This window comes from Ascidiella aspersa, chromosome 9 (genome assembly GCF_963924565.1).
Source record: "Ascidiella aspersa chromosome 9, kaAscAspe10.2, whole genome shotgun sequence".
Lineage (NCBI taxonomy): Eukaryota > Metazoa > Chordata > Ascidiacea > Phlebobranchia > Ascidiidae > Ascidiella > Ascidiella aspersa.
Genome location: NC_139455.1, coordinates 3,685,563 through 3,707,674, shown reverse-complemented (window position 1 = coordinate 3,707,674; position 22,112 = coordinate 3,685,563). Strand labels below are relative to the sequence as shown.

The following is a 22,112-nucleotide window of genomic DNA, read 5'->3' as shown; positions in this document are numbered from 1 at the left end:
GCAATATAAACCCCCGGACAAAAATGTGGTAGGATTCTAGACCAGCGTCTAAAATTGTTTTGATGTCAAGTATAACTTACAAATTGGCAAAGTTTACTTTGTAAACATACTCAAATTTATTCTTTAGAAGGTTTACCAAATATCATGAAAGTGTAAATTAGGAATAGCCTACAGCTTGCAAGCTATAGGGAATAGTTGTGCAATTTCACTACCCAAATCGCTTTACTGGACATCCATTTTTATTTTAAATTTGAGTAAAATATTTTTATTAAATTTAATCAAGATGCAATACACATGAGAGTATTGGCTTCAAAAAGCGCGTTTTGCAAACTTGCAAGAAAAAAGCGGTAGGCCTATTTGTAATAAAACTATGTACCGGTCATATAATTTGTATCAACTAGCAGTACTAAGCGTTTTCATTGACAATTCTCGTCCGATGCCGTAAATCCCAAGAAACCTGTTAACCTCTGCGAACTTTTCAGCGACCCCTATTCCCAAAAGTAAAACGTGCTGAGCACTTAGCTGCCGACTGCCGTGTAGTAGTTGTCGCATTGTAAATGCTTTCTGTTGGCCAAGACATCACTGCCATTCCCATCAACTGAAACCAGACAGAAAACGCCGGCACAGAACGACAATGAACGGTAAGATTTGGTTGATAACATTACATGGCGCTAAATAACACTGTTGTAAACAAGTCATTTTGAAGTCCCGGTGAAGTCTTTTGTAAAATATCTTACGTCAAATTCAATCTTTTTGAATAAATTCCTAATCAAGTCCTTGTCATAAACTTGAACGTTAAACTATTATATTAAAGTTGGTAAACTGCTAAACTAGTCCGATTGTTATGAGCAGTAAATTACGTCGTTGACTTAAGTCATTACAACAATGCTAAATTACGCTTGGAGCAAAGTGTCAAAGCACCCGACGGTATTCCTGTTTTTTCGCCAAGATTTTTGTTTGCCCAAATTCTACGCCAAAATACTGCAAAATAACGCCAGAACGGGCATTTTTTATTGTAATACGGCGATATTATACGCCTAATGACTTTACCGGCCTGACTTTTGACAACATTACAGTAAAAAAGGCAGTGAAAAACAATGGGGACAAAGCCTGAATAATTTGGGCTATTTAACATTGTTGTACATATTAAGTATTTTATAAAATAAATTAAATTTGTATTGAATCGATCATTTGTTTTCCAATTTTTGCCTGTGATCTTCATTAATCCATTTAAAAAAAAACGGTTCTTGAAACGACTATAAAATAGCTGAATAACGTACAATTTTAGTTTTGGACCTATTTATGTTTAGATTTTAAAACATTAAAACAAAAACATATTTTTTTTATGGTTTGTTTCGTTTTTTTTTTAAATCAAAAACTTGAAAAAAAAATTAAAAAATAGATTTTACTTGGAGCGTCCATATTAGGCGAGCAATTCTTTCTGAGATTTCTCGTGTTGTATTAACGAGGAAACACGACGGCATATTGATGGAAGCGCCGCAATTCGCTAACGTAAATGCCGCTTGATTGACGCTAGTTATGCGTCTTATCGATTGCATTCATCGACAGAATTGCAGCCTTGCCATGGGAGTCTTCACGCCACTCGTGTATTAGTTATTGATGCTCGATTGAACACGCCATCAGCTGTGCTATAGCGTTTAAGATTCATAGCCGATCTCATTCCAAACATTGGTTTTGGTTTCTTCCATTTCTATAGCTGTTCGATTCGTAGATTTCGGGCAATTTGCTGCTAATTCTAGTTTTACGCTAATTCGTGAATTACTTGCATGTTCAATTTTGAATGTAATCTAATTCCGATTTGGCTTTTTTCAGTTTCTTATAGTAGGAAGCTGTTTTCACCCAGGCAGGCATTTATATAGCCTGATAAGGGTCTATTTAGAGTTAGAATCTTTGCCAGTAAGATTCTTCAGAAAAAAATCGGTTTTATTCAAATTAGCAGTATTAATCAAAGTTAAAGGAAAACTCTGGTTTAGATTTATGTTTAGTTTCGGGTTTTGCGAATTCGGTAATTTCAAGTCTAGTCCAGTTTGGAGAATCTAAAAAGCTGTAAGTTTGAATTTTTTTGTCTAAAACTGCATGTGCTTTGTTGTTATCACCATCAATCTGTAAAGTATAGCGTTCAACAAAGTTCAATTTCCTAACCTTAACTGCTTTTTTAACGGTGTCCGTAAGTTAACAACTTAAGATTCAAGCAAAACCACAAAGGTTGTAAAAGAGATCCAAAAACAACTTTATTCAACAAAAGCAGAATACTTTTAATAACGTAGTGCAAAACGCAAAAAGCATCGTCAGTTCTGCTAATATACTTAATTCGAATGAATCTTAGCAGAACTGACGATGCTTTTTGCGTAACTATAGTATTCTGCTGTTGTTGAATAAAGTTGTTTTTGGATCTCTTTTACAACCTTTGTGGTTTTGCTTGAATCTTGCGATATGGAGAAGAGATCAACAACTAGCAATGTTGGATCAGGCTTAGATCCCAAAATTAACAAAAATAGTAATAATATTATTATTATTTCATCAATTAACAACTTAAGGTAATCACTATAAGCCTATTATTACAGAAACGACTCAAATGGAGACGACATCATCCGTTGCAACTGAAACTTCGGCGGCGTTTGTTCAAATGAACGCGACAGGTAAGTTACAGTTTTTTTTACTTCTTATGAACTTGCGGTTTTGCTTCAATTTCATTTTGTGAATAGATGAACAATATGCTTGTTAGTTTTTGCACTACGTTATTAAAAGTTATCCACCATTACTTACAACGTGTGACTTATTCTATATGTTACGCGCTGTTCTAATCCTAATATACAAAAGGTAAAGAAGACAATTGTGTTATATGTTATGTCGGACGCTACAAATAGCACTTTAAAATAAAAAGAGAAATATTTAAACCGGGTCATTGCTTAACAAAGGTAGAAATATTTCTTTTCAAAATACATCTATGGATATGACTATAACTCTTTATAACTCATTTTCTTAAAACTTTGATTATTTTTTTAGTTTGTTTCGTGCCCATCAGGCGCTAATCTAGGATTTTTTACTTTTTATTTTTTTATGGATGACGTAACAAAGCTACATCTAAATGTGACGTCATAAAAACTCTGTCCTTAAGAGCACCACCCAATTTATTTATTTTGGTAATTTTTGGTTGAGGTAAGTTGTTACTTTCAATACCAAAAGCTAAATTACAAACATGTTATCGATTCGCGCAAAAAACGTCTTTATATCGTTTAAGTTGCCAAAAAAAAGTTTTGGCAAGAATTATCAATTTTTATGTGGGGGGCAAGGCCACGTGCCACCTCCCCCTTGGATCCGCCCCCTGGTACCCTTGCCCCATTTTCGCGAACTTTTTGTTCTAAAATAAACTTATTCCCTGACTTACAATGGCAGGAAACGAACATCATAGGCCAACCTGCCATATAGATGCTTCACACACATTGCCAAGTAAAAGGATCATTTACACACCCCAATCAACTTTCTTCGGTTTCATATTGCCATTGTCTGGCGTCGCTGCAAAAATATTTCTAAGCAAGAGGTTTAAAAGTGGGTCGCAGACAAATAGAAAGAATAAAACACGTTTTATATGTGGGAAGAAATTTAAAATAGCCCTAATTGCGGTTTGGCCAAGCGGTGATCTTCTAAATTCGATTTACAGGCTTACACAGTAAGTTTTAGCCCTGAAAGCACGGCACAGTTATAAAGATCAGGTCTGCATATTTATAAACACGCGATCAATTCATTTTGATGTGCTTTAAATAGAAGTAAATTACAACGAATTAAAACGGGTGCCTTTAGTCGTCTAAAATCAATAGGATAATCAAAGTGAGCCTCGAACCATTCCTCGTAATTATTTGCCTTATTTTTCGATATTTTATTTTAACAACGTTTCCAGTTCTGTTTCGTCTTGTTACGAAGGCAACAAAATGTAACAACAGTTTTTAGATTTTCATAGTCCGTAGGCAACATTTTACACGTTTCGAATAATTCTTTATTAATTTTTAACAGAAATATTTGAAACGCTCAAAGGGTACCTTCTTTGGTATAGGATTTGATATTTTTACTACAACGTCCAACCATTATGCTCCAAAATTTCGAATCTAGATTACATAAGCACAGTTTGGCGCCTTAACTTGTCTTTACACAATTATAACGAACAGAAAAATGGGTTACACAGTTCGGTAAAATAGAAACATAACTTTTTACCGAACGATGTAACCTTGCTCAAAGCTTTTTTAGCAGAAATATTCCTGCAACCCCATAAATAAAATAAACAATCTTTTTACTATCTTTGTACAAATATAATGAACTGAAATTTGGGTTACACAGTTTCAGTAAACTAGAAACTAAATATTCCCCGAGTACTACAACCTGGGCCTGTGACTTTTTAGCAGAACGGTATTGCAGTTCAATAAAAATATGCACTGCCCATTTGTTTCAAAGTTTTATTGATATGAGCAATAAATATGCTCTTAGAAAATTCTGGAAAACAATAAATGAGAATTTAGCCCCAAATCGAACAACCAACTCACTGATTGCGATCTAAAAGTTAACCGAATTTTTCTTTTTTATAAATTTTGTAATTTGTTGAATAAAAAGGTGTTGTTGACTGGTAATATTTCGTAATCAAGATATTGCTATTATGTTGACCCCAATAAAATGAAATCCTTAGAACTCGAAACCGTTAAACCAGCGAGTCTGATGTCGCATTTTAACATCTATCGAACACTTGTGCACCCATCATTGTTAAGCAAGGTGTGTTTTTCTATTTTTTTTGTTTTTGCGGGCCGAAGGAAATACGTCAGCACGAAGGTGTCCTACCATGGCATGACATGTAAGCTCAATTATAAAAAAATTACGCGTATTTGCGCACGAGTTCACTCGCGAAGAGCGGGTGTTTATAAGTTAAGTTGTTTTACGACGTCACGGTATGACGTAACTTATGACGTCACTTCCTTAATTTGATAGGTTTTGCAGGCCCATTGAAACTTTTTAAAGTGGCAAAGCGGCCCATTCTGCCAAAAGGTTGGTCATCCCTGCGTTAAACCCTTTTAAGCGTACAAGATAATTCGCGCAACTAACAACCGCCTCTGTTTCCTAGCAACTATCTCCGACTATCTCCATGGCAACAACGGTTCGAACTCGAGCTCCGATCCTTGCTCCAGAGATCACGACGAAGAGGAAGAACTGATCCTCCACGTGGTGACTTTCGTCGGAGCCGGGATCTCCATCTTCGGCATCCTACTCACTCTGCTCTCCTACATCGGTTTCAGGTGCGATTTTTTACACATGATATTAAGGGGAACACAAATCAAGACCTTTAAAAAGCAGCAATACTTGAAGCAGAACAATCTACTATGCCATAGTATGAACACCGACGACTTAATGATAACTAAATACGCAAAAATCGATTTAAAATTTGTGTGACCAAGATCTAAACCCGTCGGAATGAGACCTAAATGGCAAAGTAACGACTGAACTGTGCTGAATAAATACTGTACATACATTTAGTGTTGTTGTTACCGTTGTGGAAATTTAGCTCTTGCGGTTGTGGGCAAAACTGTTTAAAAATTCAAATTAACTTTGTCCACAATATGACGTTAAATAAAAACAGATAACTTGGTAATGAAAACGTCATAAGTCAACAGATCCATTCTCGTTTTTCTAGAAAGTTCCAGACGAAGCGGACCCACATCGTCATGGTGAACCTCTGCATCTGTCTCCTGGTCTACTTCGTCTCCTATCTCCTTAGCAACGCGCAGCGGAGGCACTCGGGATGTTACCATGGCAACGACCTCGACGTCGAGTCGCCGGTCTGCATCGCCGGTGAGTGACCTTTGAACCCTGACCCCCTGTCTTTAAAGTTCGCATTTTTGAGATATCTGTTTGTAATTTCTTACTAAATGATTCAACTTATTTTAAATAGTTTGGCCAATACTACATGACTTGACTTAAGTCTTTTCGAAAAATGAATTAACTTGGACTTATGTCGTTGTGTAAAATCAAATCACTTTAAAAAAAATAGGCTGTGTTTTCATTATTTCAATTTTTGCACTTTTTTTGCTTGCTATAAGGTTCGTGTTTTTATTTTTGTTGTTGATTTCTTGCTCATAATCGGACGAGTTACCAATTTTTATAGTTAACTTTTTATTTTACTGCAATCACTCGACTTGAAGTTGACTTGCTTTAATAACGACTTGAATTTGGCATTTGAGGACATGGACTGGGACTTAACTTGTTATTTTTTGCAAATAACCAGACTTGGACGTTTTAAAATACCTTTACTGGGGCTTAGTCATTAAAAAATTAATTGCTTACAACACTACTAGCAGGATTGGCACTTTTTTAATCGTAGAAAACATAAATCCCGGAAAAATCATTCTAAAACCACTTAAGCCTAAAACTATTTTTTTTTGAAAAATAACATAAGTCGATAAATTCAGTCTCGATTTAATTGTTTTTTGCAATTCACTAACAATTCACATAGCAAACATGCAAAAATAAACATACAACAAAACAACGTGTTAAGTTGTACATGTTGTACATATTAAAATAAAAGAAGTACTTTTTTTAGTTTCAAGTTCAAGTAGTTCCCCAGTTTTGACTAAATCGAGTGGAATTTCGGTAGAATATCAGCCATTATGAATTCCCCCTTTTTGGTTTCATTTATTGTTTGTCCGTAAACGTATCGATCGAAAAAAGTTATTTATAATTTAACAACTAGGTAGTTTCTCATTGTTAAGTCGGCTTTCTATAGGGGAGTTGCTAATTGTTGTTGGAAGCCTCTCTTGGCACCCTATTGAGCTGCATTTAGAATTTGCCTTTGTTTAATGTTTAGCTGTAAGCAACGTTCTAACTCTGGACACCTTAGCGTGACACAACAATTGAAAAACCGACACAGCCTGTTTTATGGTCTGCATAAAGATTTTTTTCTAAAATAACCTGTGCATTCTGGGGTTATATTTGACAATCGATTTCTCTTATTTGATTTAATGTATTTGATTGTTAGTATCAATACTTTTCAGTAACATCGGATGCCTTTGGAAAGGCTATACACATTGTGTATTTGTGTCACTTTTCAATAATATAGAATAAGGCAAATTCTAGACACTCTTAAAACTCAAGTGTTGCAATTTTATAAGATTCATTAGCTCTGTAAGACCCATAACCCCAATAAAACTCATAAGCCTGTCAGACCCACAAGACTAACAAGATACATAGGACCCTTAAGACCCATAGGACCCTTAAGACCAAAAAGACCAATAACACCCACAAGATGCATAGGACCCTTAAGACCAAGACCCATAATACCCACAATACAAAATTACTCGCAATATCCACAATAGCCACAATAACCACAAGACCCACATAACGCAAGATCCATTACACCCATGAGACTCTTGAGAATAAACATCTTATCCATTTTATTCATAATCAATAATATGATCAAGAAAAAAACATCCAACCAAATTGGAACCTCGTTTCTCTTTTATAACAGGCGCCTTCGTGGGCCACCTGGCCATGCTGGCCACATGGTTCTGGGTGACGTCATACTGGTTCGTGGTACTGGTGATGTACCAGCGACCAATGGGTGGCCACATAAGCCATTTCTTCCTCAAGGCTGCCCTACCCTCCTACGGTCTGCCCTTCATTATCTCCCTGGTGTCGATTCTGGTGGCAAAGTCGAGCCCCGACCTGCTCTATTACAACGACATGTGAGTTTTTGTTTTTTTTTGTTACTAGGGTACTTGTCAGTGTGGTAAACAAGTCATTTTGAAATAACTTAAGTCCCAGTCAAGTCATTTGAAAAATAACTTAAGTCCAAGTCAAGTCTTTTGCGAAAATAACAAGTCAAGTCCCAGACCAAGTCATCATTTGCCCAAGTCAAGTACCAGTCGAGTCATTATGAGATCAAGTCAATTTCAAGTCATGTCATTGACATAAAAGTCAATTGTTAAACTATTGAAATTGGTAAAATTGTCCGATTATAAGCAACAATTTAACTAAAAAAACAACACAAACGCAATATACAGCACTTAAAGTGTTTAATGTGCAAAACTTAAAATAAATTTTAATGAAAAACACTTAATTTAATCCCAAGTTTTTTCACATAATGACTTAAGTCCAAGTCAAGTCATTTGTCCAAAAGACTTAAGTCAAGTCAATTCATTTGAAAACAGTGACTTAAGTGCACTTAAGTCAAGTCAATGACTTTGGTCATTACAACACTGGTACTTGTAGTGAACGCGGGTTTTGCCCAGGGCTGGAGACTGGAGAGCCAATGAAATACAACATTGACAAGAATTTAAAGAAATATTTAACATGAATATCGAAATAAGAATTGATTATGTATTCAACAATCCACTCGTAGATGTGTTATGCAACTCACCCACCCACAATACATGACTTATTCAACCATAACAAATATTCCACCATATACTATTTATTTTCACCATGACAATTTACATTTGTTTGGCCTCATCAGCTTCGAAAATTAGTACAGCGCATGGTCGGACTCAGGACTCGGGTAGTTGTATGTAGTTTTACTCGAGTCCTGAGTCCCGAGTCTGACTCTAACCTCAATCGAGTCCAGAGTCCGACTCCAGCAAAATCAACCGACTCCGTCGAGTCCCGAGTCCGCCTCCGCAGCCCTGTTTAAACCGCCATAAAACGTGGCCCACCCACAAGATTCAAACCTGATTCTTCCTCTTCCTTTCAGGTGCTTCGTCACGGAAAATGTCCTCTACTATGGCCTCCTCCTTCCCTTCGCAATCTCCCTGCTCCCAGTGATCCTCATCGTCTTCTACATCCTCCGAGGGATGCTCTCCACCAGTCGCGCCGCTCCACTTCAACGAGCCGGGAACAATAAGAGGGTTAAAGCTCACCTCGTCAAGCTGTCAATCATCACAACGCTGACCGCAATTAGTGAGTACTGGCTTTGCTGTAGATCAGTGCTCCGCAACCGGTGTGCCGCGACGTTCCCGGAGGTGTATTACTTTTTATTTTAGAACACTTTTTAATAATCACTGGAATTAACGCGAAAAATGTATATCTCATCCAGACAAGTAGTTTCATCTTATGTAATAATCCAGGTGTATTTTATGGACTATACGTAATATTTAAACGTTTTTAAAACCTATGTTACCTTCTATCACTGGAAATTAAAAAAAACAATGTAGTTTTTTTTTACTGATTTAAATACAAGAGGGACAAACATACCACTAGTGTTTTTAAACTTTACGCCAAAGTGAAAAGGGAGATTAACCGTATGTCGCAAATGAAAAATGGTTGCGGAGCAGTGCTGTAAATCAGACCTGGGCAAACTACGTCAAGCAATATAATTCGGGGCCGGCGGCTTATTTTCAATTAAACTGTTTAAGGCAAAAATAGGCCACTTTTCATTGATTTCAGAATATTTTATTTAATACATTACTCTTGCAAGCAATCCTCACCTATTCCTACTCTTACCAGCTTGTCAAAACAAGGACATATTTAAAGGTTATTTGAAAAAGAATCATACGTTGTATTATGTGTATTCCAGATCCCCTTTTTTTGACACGGCCCGCCATATTTTTTTCTGTTTTATATGCGACTTGCTGTTCAAAACAATTGCCCACCCCTGCTGTAGACTGTAGGGCAGAGGTTCTTATACCTTTTGACTGGCGGACCCTTTTTGCTTCCCGAAATAACGAAAGACCTTGTAATTTTGCTCAATGGATCAGGCTGCAAACTGTTATTTGTAGAGGTGAAGTAGCATAGGGTGCAATATTTTCTAATCATGTAATGTGGGTGGATGAGTTATGCGACACCTCTATGATTGAAAGGTTTACCTTATTTTAGTTACGTAAATTGGTGAAATACAGGCTGTAGAGTCTGAACCGGATTCGGGACTTGGCGAAATCGCACATTTGGTCGGAGCCGGCCTCGGGTTTATTTTTTCCTTTGAACTTCCTTTACCTAAGTTTGAGAAACACTGGTTGAAAAAGTCAAAGGCAGTAATATATCAATCAATTTTAATCCAGAAGTGGATTTGATGTTGGCGCATAATAAAGGTTAAAAACCTTTGCGGGGTATTGGGCTTGAAAAGGGTTTTATTTCAAACGGGCTTTATCCCTACAATGCTAAGAATGAAGAAAAAAAATAGAGGTTTTCGCCAAAATGCACTGCAGAAGTAAACTGCGATTCCGCAAAAATCGGCAAAAATAAATCATGTTGCATTGGTTTCCCCATGTCAAATATCAACAGGGATTTTAAATATTATATATTGATTTTTAATTTTGTTCAAGTTATATCAAAATAAACAACTGCTCGGAAGCTAGTCAATAAAGAAAAATCTTTAAAATTAACTGTAATTGCCTAAACGGAGTTCAAATAAGCTACAGTCAAAGTGGTTTTCATTTGCACAAGCCTCTTGACAGTCGCGTTAAGATGAAAACTGATTGAATTTTAAATGACTTTGCGGATTACGCGGTGACGTCACTGCATTTTGATGCCAATCAGTTTCTCGCAGTTTCTTTTTCAAGCGCATTACCGTTTTATTTTGCTAATAACATCTCTCTAGTTTAGTTCGGCATAGAACGGACTATTACGTGTTTAACTTATCAATAATAAGCTTTCAAGATTTAGGTATTGATTTGCAATGGTCAAAACAATTCGCAGTCAAAAGCGTTCAGTCAAACTTAGGAATAACTCTCGAGTCACCAGTGTTGTAAACAAGTCATTTTGAAATTACTTGAAACCATTCGTAAAATTACTTAAGTCATTTTTAATAAATAAACAAGTCCCAGTCCAAGTCAACTTCAAGTAAGATCCTTGTCGTAAAAAATAAAACTTTAACCTATCAAAACTGGTGAAGTGGTCCGATTGGGAGCAATTAATAAAGTAGAAACTAACATGAACGTAACATATAGCAAGCAATATGCTTAATGTCAAAAAATTAAGAAAATAACCTAATTTAATTAAAAATTGCTTAATAAGAACACTGAATTTTAACCAATTTCATTTGTCCGAAACACTTAAGTAAAATCAAGTCATTTTGGCCCGCTTAAGTCAAGTCAAGTCATTTGAAAACAGTAACTTGAGTCAAGTCATTTCATTTGAAAGGGTAACTTAAGTCAAGTATAGTGATTTGAAAACTGTAACTTAAGTCAAGTCAACTAATTTGAAAACAGTGACTAAAGTGTACTTAAGTCATTGAGACATTAATTTAATTCATTACAACACTGTGAGTCACCTGTGAATTTATTTTTCTACTTATTTATTTCAGTGATCCTTGGCTGCGTGATTGTGCCAGCGATAAAGGCGGCGTACGCTGGTGAGCACGATCTGGTATCCACCGTCATTTTCACCCTGGTCTCCACCACACTGGTAAGTGCTGATAATTTTTTAACTTTTCGTATTTTTTTTGTTCAGCAGGTACCACAATGTATTGAGTTACGAACCTCGTGCAGGTGTGCAAAACGTTACAACGTCTTTTTTATGTTGAAAATGAATAAAGAGTTATTCGAAACGTTCAAAATGATACCTACTTCTGTATGGGCTTTGATATTCTTATTACGTCTTACTACAACTAACAACGGTTATGCTCCAAACCGTCTTTATTGATTCTAAACGTTTGATTAAAATTATAGCACTGCAAACAAGTCTTTTTGAAATGAATAAAAACCCAGTCAGTTAATTTGCAAAAAAAGTAATACAGGTATTTTGCAATATAACTATGTAGGCTACAATACTTGGGTCAAGTCATTTTTGAAAAATTTCAAGCTAAGTTCACTAAACTAGAAAATACCAAACACCCAGCATATGGCTAACATTGGTACAAAAATTGAGATCATTACCCAATTTTGTTATAATACATTGAAAGAAAACACATAACCTTGAAGTTATTAGACAAAATTACTTTAGTCCATGTCAAGACATTTTTCCTAAAACTTAAGTCAAGTAATTTATTTTTCCCTAAATGTTCAACTCTATATAAGTCATTTATAAATAGTAACTGAAATGAATTTAAGTAAGGCATTAACTTAAGGCATTACAACATATCGCCTCTTCCTGTAAAACCGATACATGCTTTTGTGCGCAAAAACATTTCACCGGTCCTATTCGATAGAAATTTCGTACATTACGCAGGTTTAATTACCAAATTACTGTAAGACAACAGACGAGGCATAATTAATACGATGATGTTGTGAAATGATTTGCTTTGACGCAAGTTAGGTACCTTTAGTTCAAAAATTACCTTTTAATGACCACCTTCTTAATCGCATTTATATTAAACTAAGGCGTCATTTTGGCTTAAGGTGTTTGTTTTGAAACTACGATACCTTGTCTTGTTACGCATATGGTTTGATGCATGTTTTTTGCGACTAAACTGAGTGACGCGGGTTCGTTGTAAATGTCAGGTAGTTTGCGGCGCCCCAGAAGCCCAGTTCCCGAAGCTCAACAGTTGCCAGACCTTTCTTCTCTCTATCTAGGACAGGGGTGCCCATAAGAGCGGCACGCGTGCCAAATGTGGCACGCGACCAAATAAAAAATGGCACGCAAGCCCTTCAAAAAACTCTAAAATTGTTATTTAGCCAATTGTCAGAAAATACTAAGTTTGTTATACAGCCAAATGCCATTGTTTGTTCACAATATAAAACAATCGCGGCAATCACGACAACCAACAATTACTTTTGATATAGTAACATTATATTGTGTGGAGGCTAGCATTCACATAATATTATATAGCTTGGTGTGAAGAAACAAGAAGTCAACTCACCGAGAGACACTTTGATGTAGTGATGCGCATTTCTACTAGACAGTTTTTTTTTCAAGTTTAAATAAACGTTCTTATTTATGGTAAAAAAGCGCTTTAATGATTAAAAAGAACTGGTTCGGTTACGAAACTTTGCCACGGGAAGAAGTTATAAGATAAAAATTGGCACGCCGGCATGTTTGAGTTGGACACCCTTAATCTAGGAATACGCTTTGTAAAAATGCAGCTTAACTTGTATGCAGAAATATATGGAAGTTGTTCTTAATTTCTGTACGTTTGTCTTATTGAACGGTGGTAGCAAGTAGGGATGTCCATAAATTTTTGATCGGAGCCGATACCAGATGCCAATGTTATCGGTACTCGCCCGATAATAGGGTTGCAGAGATGCCGATCGGATACGAAATTAAATAGCGATTTCAGCAACGATTGGCGACCAAAAACGCAGCGATTTTTATCTCAAAAGGTAAATAATTAAAATACAGAAACTGAATGTAGCTAAACGTTTTAACTTTAAGCTTTTTTTTAGCCTAATCCGACTATTTTTTGCTTGTTTAGTCGTAGACAGTCATTGGTATCAAATCGGTTCGCGATACTTATTGCAAAATATCGGGTATCGAGATCGGTTATTCTTATTAGCGATCTCTTTATACCGGCATAAAAATACTAAAAAAGTTTCATTAGATTTTTTTACGAACTTTCCCGTAAGTAGTGTAATGCAAACGCGAGAAGCACTTTTACGTACCAAGGGGAGTACTATATAATTCAGTATTTTTTAAACCCTGAATTCCTTAAAAAAAAAAAGTGCATCCTAAATTTTGCATTTCATTTCTACTTATAATCTATACCCCATACAAGCCCCAAGGTTGCAGAGGTATTTTGAGGTGCTGCATATAGCCGTTAATACCAAATCTCGTTTAAGAAGGTTTTATCACCAGGGAGTCGAACCGTTTGACTTTTCCGGTTCAGGTTCGGTTCGGGTTCAAGGATTTTTTCGGAATCCGGTTCAGTTCCGGTTTCGGTTTCGAGCATTTTAAAAGTTCCGGTTCAGCTCCGGTTCGACTAAATTTATTTTCAAAACCGGTTTATGAAGTTCCGGTTCGGATGCAATATGAGATAAAAATGTGGGTCAATAAATGTAAAGTTACGCGGCGTAAACAAGCTGCTCATTATTGAAATATCTGAAAAATAAAAAAAATAACATTTTATGTAATCACTATTCATTATTTTTAATCAAATTTTGAACATGGCATAAATTAACTCTGTAAAATGGAGGTTGTGACGTCATGCTGGCGTGAACCGCTTTTGTTGACTGGTTCGGGTTAGAAGGTTCAGATTTATTCAAAATATTGGGTTCAGTTCCGGTTCGGCTCCTTAAAATCTTACATTAAACGGTTCAGGTTCGGTTCCGGTTCGGAAAAAATTGGACCAAAACCGGTTCATAAAGTTGCGGTTCGGTTCCCTGTTTTAACCTTAGTGATGTTGCGTAAAACAGTGTTATTTTCGCGAGCCACGTGTTTTTAGTTTGGTGGGTTTTTGATTGGCGCAAAAAATTAGTTATCAACTGACCGTTTGATCCCGCGAGAGTTCGTTGGAATTGAGCCATATATTTTGGGGTCGGAAAGCTGCACTTCCAAAAAATTAAACTTTTAAACCCTGGTTTTTCGGCGCCGACGGATTTCCGATTATTCGGTGCTGGGTAACCTTACGTCAACCTCCTGGTTGTTTCAGAATGACATTCAAACGACTGGGCTAATAGTTGAACTGGCGGAAGTTACGCCGCCGTTAAGATGCCACATTAATGGCTTAAGATTTTGCTTGTCGCCACTCACAACCTAATTTGAATTGGTTTTCGTCGATTTCTGTTTGTGTCTGTTTTTTGTGCCATATTGAATTAACTTGCGATTTCCTGTATTGCTAGTGAACATTGGACCTGTAGCGCTGTTGATTTTATTGCGTAACAACTGTTCAGCACAAAAATTATTTGATAAATATTATTATATTTTGCTTTAAATAAAAAAAATGATGTATGAAGTCCAAATTTTTTTCCAATATTTACCCAACAGTCTACTGTCGAGTTTGAAAATGTCACTTTACTAAAATTCTGATAGAGATATTTCAGCGTCAAACGTTTGGTGATGATTTTCTATAAGTTTAATTAGTTCAGGGATGTCCAACCTGCGGCCCGCGGGCCACATTGCGGCCCGCCTGAAATTTTTGTGCGGCCCGCTAGTCATTTTTACTCCCAAGTAGTAATTTAAACGTTCAATATTAGCCTAATTAAAATGTACCAGTCAGCTTTTAGGGGCACTAATAGTATAGTATGGGTAAAAAAATATACATATACCTTTAAAGGCCCGTTATAACTTTAAAGGCCAATACTTAATCTTGAAACTTAATAGGTTCTGCGGCCCATTAAATTATTTCAAGTGTCAATGCGGCCCACTATAATAAAATGTTGGACATCCCTGAATTAGTTTGTCGTGGTCAAAAGTGGGTTCTTCAAACCACCGTTTTAGGTATTTTCGTTTTTCAAGGTAAAAACGAAAAACGCCTTGAACATTTAAACCCATTGCAACACAGCAAACGAGAATCACTGCACGTTTGCCTTTCAACGCGTTTTTTCAATCATTACAGCCTGTTGGCATTAGGTATTCAAAAATATTAGCCACGGGTGCCAAGTGTTTTTAACTGACGCACAGACTGAGATTTGCGCCAGAGCGATTAGGCATCTGAACAGGACGCACGCCGAACGACGGCCTGCTTATTTTTAGCCTCACTTCCACCCGTGTCTGTGCACGTTCTTGCATGTTTAAAGACCGCCGCTGCCAGCTGCTGATTTTTCGTGCTATTGCAAACTGTGCTGCGTATAGGAATGACGATCTGCCATTTGGTTTAAAAAAAAAACGCAGTATATAACTTGCACCTCAAACTTGTTTGGACTTTCGTGACGCAAGACAACTTCGTAATTGAAAAAAAGCTCACGAGTTTTCGGTTAATTACTGATGAGGTAGATGGCCAAAATACTGAAAGCAAATAACTGCATGACATAAAAATGAACACTTGCTTTGTAAATTTTAGAAAACCTATCCAGATAAACCAATCACGTAAAGGATACTCATGGTAGTGGGACTTACAAAACTGTCAAATAAATATTTCAACGTTTTTATTGGGTTCTTGTAACAATGTTGTGAAGTGGTTGTTTTTAACCGCAATTGGAAACAACTATAGTCCCGGGCTTTTTGAAACTTAAAACAAACTATAGTTTCACGTAATCTTACTCGAGTCCCAATTCCCTTGTCCGACTCCAGCAAAATAAACCGACTCCGTAGAGGCCCGAGTCCCAAATAGACTTTACAGCCTTGCCTTACAGTGTCCAAAATAAAAATTGACGGCTCTCATCTAACGTACTCCCAAGGCTCTTCAAATAAAAAAAATATCAAAAAATTTGGTTTAACCTATCCTTTACTTTTTACAGCAGAGAAAATTTGTGCCATCCACTACAGAGCCTTAAACGCTTTTAATATTCGACTATTTCAATTGTTTTAGGATTTTTTGTTATCCTTACCCTATGATATTAATACACATAACATTTATCTTACATCTAATATTTTCCCGACGAACTATAACCTTCTCTTTCCTCCTGCCAGGGCGTGATGCTGATGGTGCTCTTCTGCGTCCATCAGGACGACATCCGACGTCACTGGGTGGAGGTCCTTACCGGGAAGAAGCATCCTCTTCACCACAACAGCCTCAGTAGGATGAAGTACGACGCCACGGGAACCACCTACGGATCAAGTCGCAAATCATCCACTCTCACTGTAAGTTGATATAAGGTTGGGATTGAGAGAAAGGCTGTGTTGTTACAAGTCATTTTGATAGAACTTAAGTCCCAGTCAAGTCATTTGTAAATATCTCAAGTTTCAGTATAACTGGTTAAGTCATTTCTAAAATAACTTAAGTCCAAGTTAAATCTTTTCAAAGTATATAACTAGTCATAGTCCCGGTCATGTCATGTGTAAAATAACTAACGTCCAAGTCCAGTATTTTCTAAATATATAACTGGTCGAGTCCATGTCATGTCATTTGTAAAACAACTTAAGCCCAAGTCAAGTCATAACTGGCGAAAGGCTTAAGTCAAATCAAGTCATTTTGCCCGAATGACTTAAGTTAAGTCAGGTTATTTGAAAACAGAGACTTAAGTGGAGTCATTATATTAAATCCAAACACTGAAAAAATTCTAAACACTGACTGCAACTCTTAACTTATTTACGATTTAAGTAATTTTGGTTGATAAAAGAAAAACGTTCCTTTTTCAGAATCGCCAGCCTTCGCTTTTCGTGGAAGGCGCCGAAGACGATCATTCCCGCAAGTCGAGTCGCATTGTTCCCAAGGAGGACACCGACATGACAACGCTCAATCTCATCCAGATCCCAGGGACTCCTTCTCCAGCGAGAGGACTGAACGAAGAAGAAAATAAGGATGACAAAGCTCCTGTGAAGCGCAACTCCGCTCTGGAGTCAATTGATGAACGGAAGCAACTCGAGTCTCCATCGATCCAGAACGGAAGAGCAGAGAAGACCTCGCTCCTTTCGAAAACCGCGGAGGACAAGAAGAGAAGGACCGATTCCTCCTCGTCCAACACTTCAAGAGACAAGGGGAACAAAAAGTCGAAGAGACAGAGAAGCCAGAACCAGCTTGCGGTTCCAAACGGAGCCAGCGAAAAAAGGAAGGACTTTAAGAGGAGGAGTTTTTCATCCAGCAGCATCACCGACGGTCTTCACTTCTCGAAGAAGAAGCGCGAGAGCACCATCAGCTCTGACTCCATCGGAGTCACCGACTTCGCTTGAGGATCCGGGATCAATTTTAAGCGTAGGATCACTGAAGAAAAGCGAACACCTAAATGCGAACTTAAAAACCTGCTTTTGGGGGAAATGTGATTGGCTGCTATGGGAACGGCGTTTGATTCGCGATCAATTTATGAAGAAGAGCGAACACTTACATTGGAACTTGAAACCTGCCCTTTTGGGAATGTGGTCGACTTCTGCAACAACAGCGTTTCCAGCCCGCTTTGTAAACATTTGAATTTCCTGCGTTGGTTTTCTATTTATACGTACCCATAGTGAAATATGCCCAGTGGCATTCAAAGGATCTGGCCTATTAAAACTAGTAGAGGGGACCGCGGGAAAAACTATAACCAACAACCAACCTATCAAGAAAAATAGACAAAGTACGCTTTAAACCAGAACTATTTGTTCTCTGTCAATATTTGAAGTTCCAGCAAGTTTTGCCAAAAGCCTCAAAATTACACACGACCTTTCCGCAAACTTTTCCAGTCTACTAAGGTCCCTGGAATCCATTGGGCAGTACAGGCGAATTTAAATTTAGCCTTTGCCATTTGCTACTGTTTTAAATGGGGTTATTTGTTTAGCAGCGCCCTATGGATGTCCGATACTGAACAGATAACGATGCACGATATTTCGGACAAAAAGTATCCCGATACTCATGTCGCATCCCTCGCCTGTCAATCAACTTTTAATCTGATGTTTTTTGTGTATTTATTTCTTTTATTTCGAAGTTTTGCCCCTGCTATACACCACACATTGTTTGTCGGTAAAATGCCCATAGCTCAGTGCTTTTCAACCTTTAAAATTTCCATCCGCACTTTTTTATTTCGGAAAATTTTCATCCGCACGAAACAAGCGCAGTAAGTTCGCATCCTTTAGTTTTATTTGTGAAATAACAATGAACGGTTTTGTATGATAAACCGTGTATACCTAAGCCTAGGCCGATATAAAATATATAGCTTAAGCTGCAATGAACCACTGAGACTATATTACTGTACCTATAACGCATAAGTGGGCGCACCTGCTTATTTGGTTACTGTATTACACATAATAAAAAAAAATAATAATAACATGCACCATTTTCATCCGCACGACGTTAGTCATCCGCATTACAATTTTTTCATCCGCACAAGTGCGTACCATCCCACGGGTTGAAAAGCACTGCCCTAGCTTCAAGTAAAGGGGACTCCTAAAAGTGGTATAACTACACGCACAACTTTTCCAGTCGTTTTGCGAACTATATGGTAGACACATCATTTTATTTCTTGTTTATTATTTTGAAACATTCCTAAATGCCGTTTTATTCCAATAATTTTGTATATTTTTGTTTTTAAGAAAATTCTCAAGAAAAATATTCTAGTAGTACCATATAAATTATGGTCCGTAGTGACATATTTCAGGATTAGTTCCATCCGAATCAGTTTTAGCTGCTTATTTATGAGCCATAATGCATCCTTGCGCTTTTTGTAATCCTGATCTTGTAAAAAGAATACTGTTCGATTTTCATACGAGCGGATTTGAGCATCCTAATAGGAGTTTGATATTGGCGGACTTTGTTCCATTTCATTTGATCATTGTTCCTTTAGTATTTTATATTTCTCGATGCCATATTACTATAGAGCTTCCGTGTTTCAATTTGTGTTTGATTTTTCGTTCTGTTTTTCTCATTCCACTATGAAACTTTTTGGTCAAAATGACAATGTTGTAAGTAGGCTACCTATATTTTTCTTCAAACCAAGTTCTCTTCATTTTATTGTTCTTGTCGATTGAAGTTACGTTTAGGCTTAATAGTTTCAGGTCATGTTTGTTGCTACAATGCGCGGCAGTGTTAATATCAGTGATTATCAAGTGAAAAATAAATTATCTTTAGTAATTGTGTCATTTGTGATTTTATTACAAAAATATGAAAACGCTTCAAAAAATAATTAGATAGACATTTTAGTAGCACGTCTGTAATAGATAATTAGATATACGAAAAACAGCACTATACGAAAACAAGACAACCAACGAGTAGAGTGGCGACAGACCTCAAGTTATCGTGTAAGCCACCATTTGAAGTTGGATACTTCATTACCCAAAAAGAAAAATTATAGTTTATCGAATTGTTATTCAAGAATTGAAGAAATGGTATTTAAATAATTCTTAATACAAATAATTCTAAAAAGTATAAGGTTAAATCATTAAAAAACAGAATTACAACTAGCAAGTAACTCAACAGATATGTTTATAAGCAAAATACCAGTGTTTTCTACAAAATAAGAGTTTTATTTTCAAGTCACAAGATTTCGCGGGAAAGTACGGGTGGTGCCATTTCGCATACTCAATATAGCGTCGGGTGGTCGTAGTTTTGTGGATATTCTAGCATAAACAAACGCACCAACGTTGAGAATTTCGAATTCCGATTCGTTCAACGAAAAAGCGTAGCGTAGTAAACAGATCGTAACGTTATTTGGCGAGATTTTGAACGAATTTGCGTGTGAAATTGCGTCGCTGTATTTTTATTGCACACTGCAATAGTCAACCATTGCAAGTGCACATTGTGCTTTACGTTGTTTAGAAAATCTGTATTACATTTTGCTTTTTTTCAGTGGGCGCACAATAGAGCATTACCGTTGCCTATATTGTACTCAAAAATATATATTTTTCAGCTTTTTTAATTTAGAATAGAAATAAACGCCAAGTGTTAAAAAAATTAGCGTACAGATAAAGAACCCAATTCCCAAAATCTAGAAATATGTGGATTAACGTCCACCTTTCGTTAATTCACTTTTAATTTGAATAATCGTATACCAAGATTGGCACTTATATATCAATTCTGCACATACGTGGCTTACATTTTGTGCTGACTGAGAAGCTAAAAAAACGTGTTTCTGTATCAATTACAAGGTGTCTGAAATGCATTTTTTATTCTTGCAAAAATGAAAATCAACTTCAGTTGTGTTTTTATCATATGGTATACTGCAATATTTGTACCTGATTATTCTGCACCTGTTTAATATTTTTCATTAAAAAAAAAAGGATTTTAGGACTAGGGTTAATTGTCTGGTGTGTTAACTGCCATTTTTTGGCGACTTTATGGAGACAGATTTAAAGCCAACATACGCTGTGCTCGGTGCAGATGCTGCGCTAACTAAAGACTTAAAAGGAGTTTGGGAAAAATATAACGATGCCAAATCTGTGGTAGGTTGCATTATTTACATCATTTGGGTTGAGGTGTGGGTTAGCATTTAGGAATAGGTGGGTCAATTATTATTATATATTAATGATTAACACACCCAAACTCAGACATTAACTCGTACCCTAACCCAAATATTGTGCGTTGATTTAATATTTGTTTGAACGCTGTGTACGATTTCTTAGACCACAGTCTTTTTTATATCATTTTTTTTTCAATCCAAGCTTATCATGAAATGCTAATAATTCAATCGCACATGCTTTAAAATTTTTTCAGACATTCATAGAAATAATAAAGTTCTGCTGATATATTGCTATGTTTGTATTAAAGTATATACTAATTTTTTTAATTAATTGCAGTTACAGCGCCTAGATCGTCGCATACAAGAAGAAGAGACACCTCATGTGAACAATCAAAGTTTGTTGGCGCAGGTAATGTGCCATTAGGAACCAAACTTATTGAAATTCACACTGAATTTTTACATTGCTAAAGACACACCATGTAAATTATATTCTCTCATTCTTTGTTGGCGATTAGAATAAATAAAGGTCCACAATGAAAAGTATGGCATTTTTTTTTTTTAATAAACTGAACCCAGACCTGAAAAAAACTAATGTTGATTTCGATTGTCCCTTATGTTAAATAACCAAAAGAGTTTTTTTTTACATTGGGTGTTGTGCACTTGCTTAACCTCGTCAAGATCTGCCGTACTTTCTAGATTGACTAAATGTCAATACAAGTTAGGTTAAGTTTTGTTGGTGCTTTGATAGTTGTCTGCCTACTAGTCTTATGCAGTTATCTCCTTGCTAACTCTATTATGTTTTGTTTATATTTATATATAGTGTTATATGAAGTCACTTTAGCCTAGGTTCCATGTCCTATTATGTTTTGTTTATATTTATATATAGTGTATAGTATATATAATGAATAGTGTAACTGTAAGGTATATTTTTAATCGAATTTCTATTTTACATGACCAGCGATTATTTATCAATATATTAAACGATGTACTTTGTTTTGTAGAGCTCAACAGATCAGCGCAAAGCAATGCAAACCTCAAAGTTATCTCATTCCCAAAGAGTTGGTTTCAAAGAGCCGCTTGTTTCTTACCATGAAAGACATGATCCTACATCTTTAAGTAACAGTAAGTTATTAGTACCTTAGGCCATTTTTGGCCAGCAATCAAAATAATATATAACATTTCCAAAATTAAATATTTTGAATGGATCACACTCCACAAAGCACTAAAGACAAAAAAATAAAAGTAACAGTTACAATAGGGATATTCAGTAATATCAAATCAGGCCCGATG

General features: G+C 36.4%; 2 protein-coding genes across 2 annotated transcripts in view; both read left to right on the top strand.

The window, feature by feature from the left end:
- Nucleotides 1–487: 487 nt before the first annotated feature.
- Nucleotides 488–18,223, top strand: LOC146131938 (adhesion G-protein coupled receptor G6-like). The gene is made up of 9 exons (XM_083397354.1): nucleotides 488–641; nucleotides 2,586–2,660; nucleotides 5,126–5,297; nucleotides 5,693–5,850; nucleotides 7,523–7,739; nucleotides 8,744–8,949; nucleotides 11,291–11,391; nucleotides 16,429–16,599; nucleotides 17,098–18,223. Exons 1-9 carry the CDS (start codon nucleotides 635–637, stop codon nucleotides 17,626–17,628), a joined length of 1,638 nt encoding a protein of 545 aa, XP_083253480.1. The 5' UTR covers nucleotides 488–634; the 3' UTR covers nucleotides 17,629–18,223.
- A 2,446-nt stretch (nucleotides 18,224–20,669) lies between these two features.
- Nucleotides 20,670–22,112, top strand: part of LOC146131937 (centrosome-associated protein 350-like) — a 53,057-nt gene continuing 51,614 nt past the window's right edge. Inside the window, exons 1-3 of the mRNA XM_083397147.1 lie at nucleotides 20,670–20,805; nucleotides 21,160–21,231; nucleotides 21,824–21,944. Coding sequence (XP_083253273.1) covers nucleotides 20,701–20,805; nucleotides 21,160–21,231; nucleotides 21,824–21,944 — 298 coding nt within the window. The 5' untranslated portion in view covers nucleotides 20,670–20,700. The remainder of the gene's footprint in view (nucleotides 20,806–21,159; nucleotides 21,232–21,823; nucleotides 21,945–22,112) is intronic.

Excerpts from the sequence above, each read along its gene's own strand:
- LOC146131938 (XM_083397354.1), top strand. Across the intron at positions 8,950-11,290 it reads CACAACGCTGACCGCAATTA|TGATCCTTGGCTGCGTGATT; the intron begins GTGAGTACTGGC and ends TATTTATTTCAG. Across the intron at positions 16,600-17,097 it reads GCAAATCATCCACTCTCACT|AATCGCCAGCCTTCGCTTTT; the intron begins GTAAGTTGATAT and ends TTCCTTTTTCAG.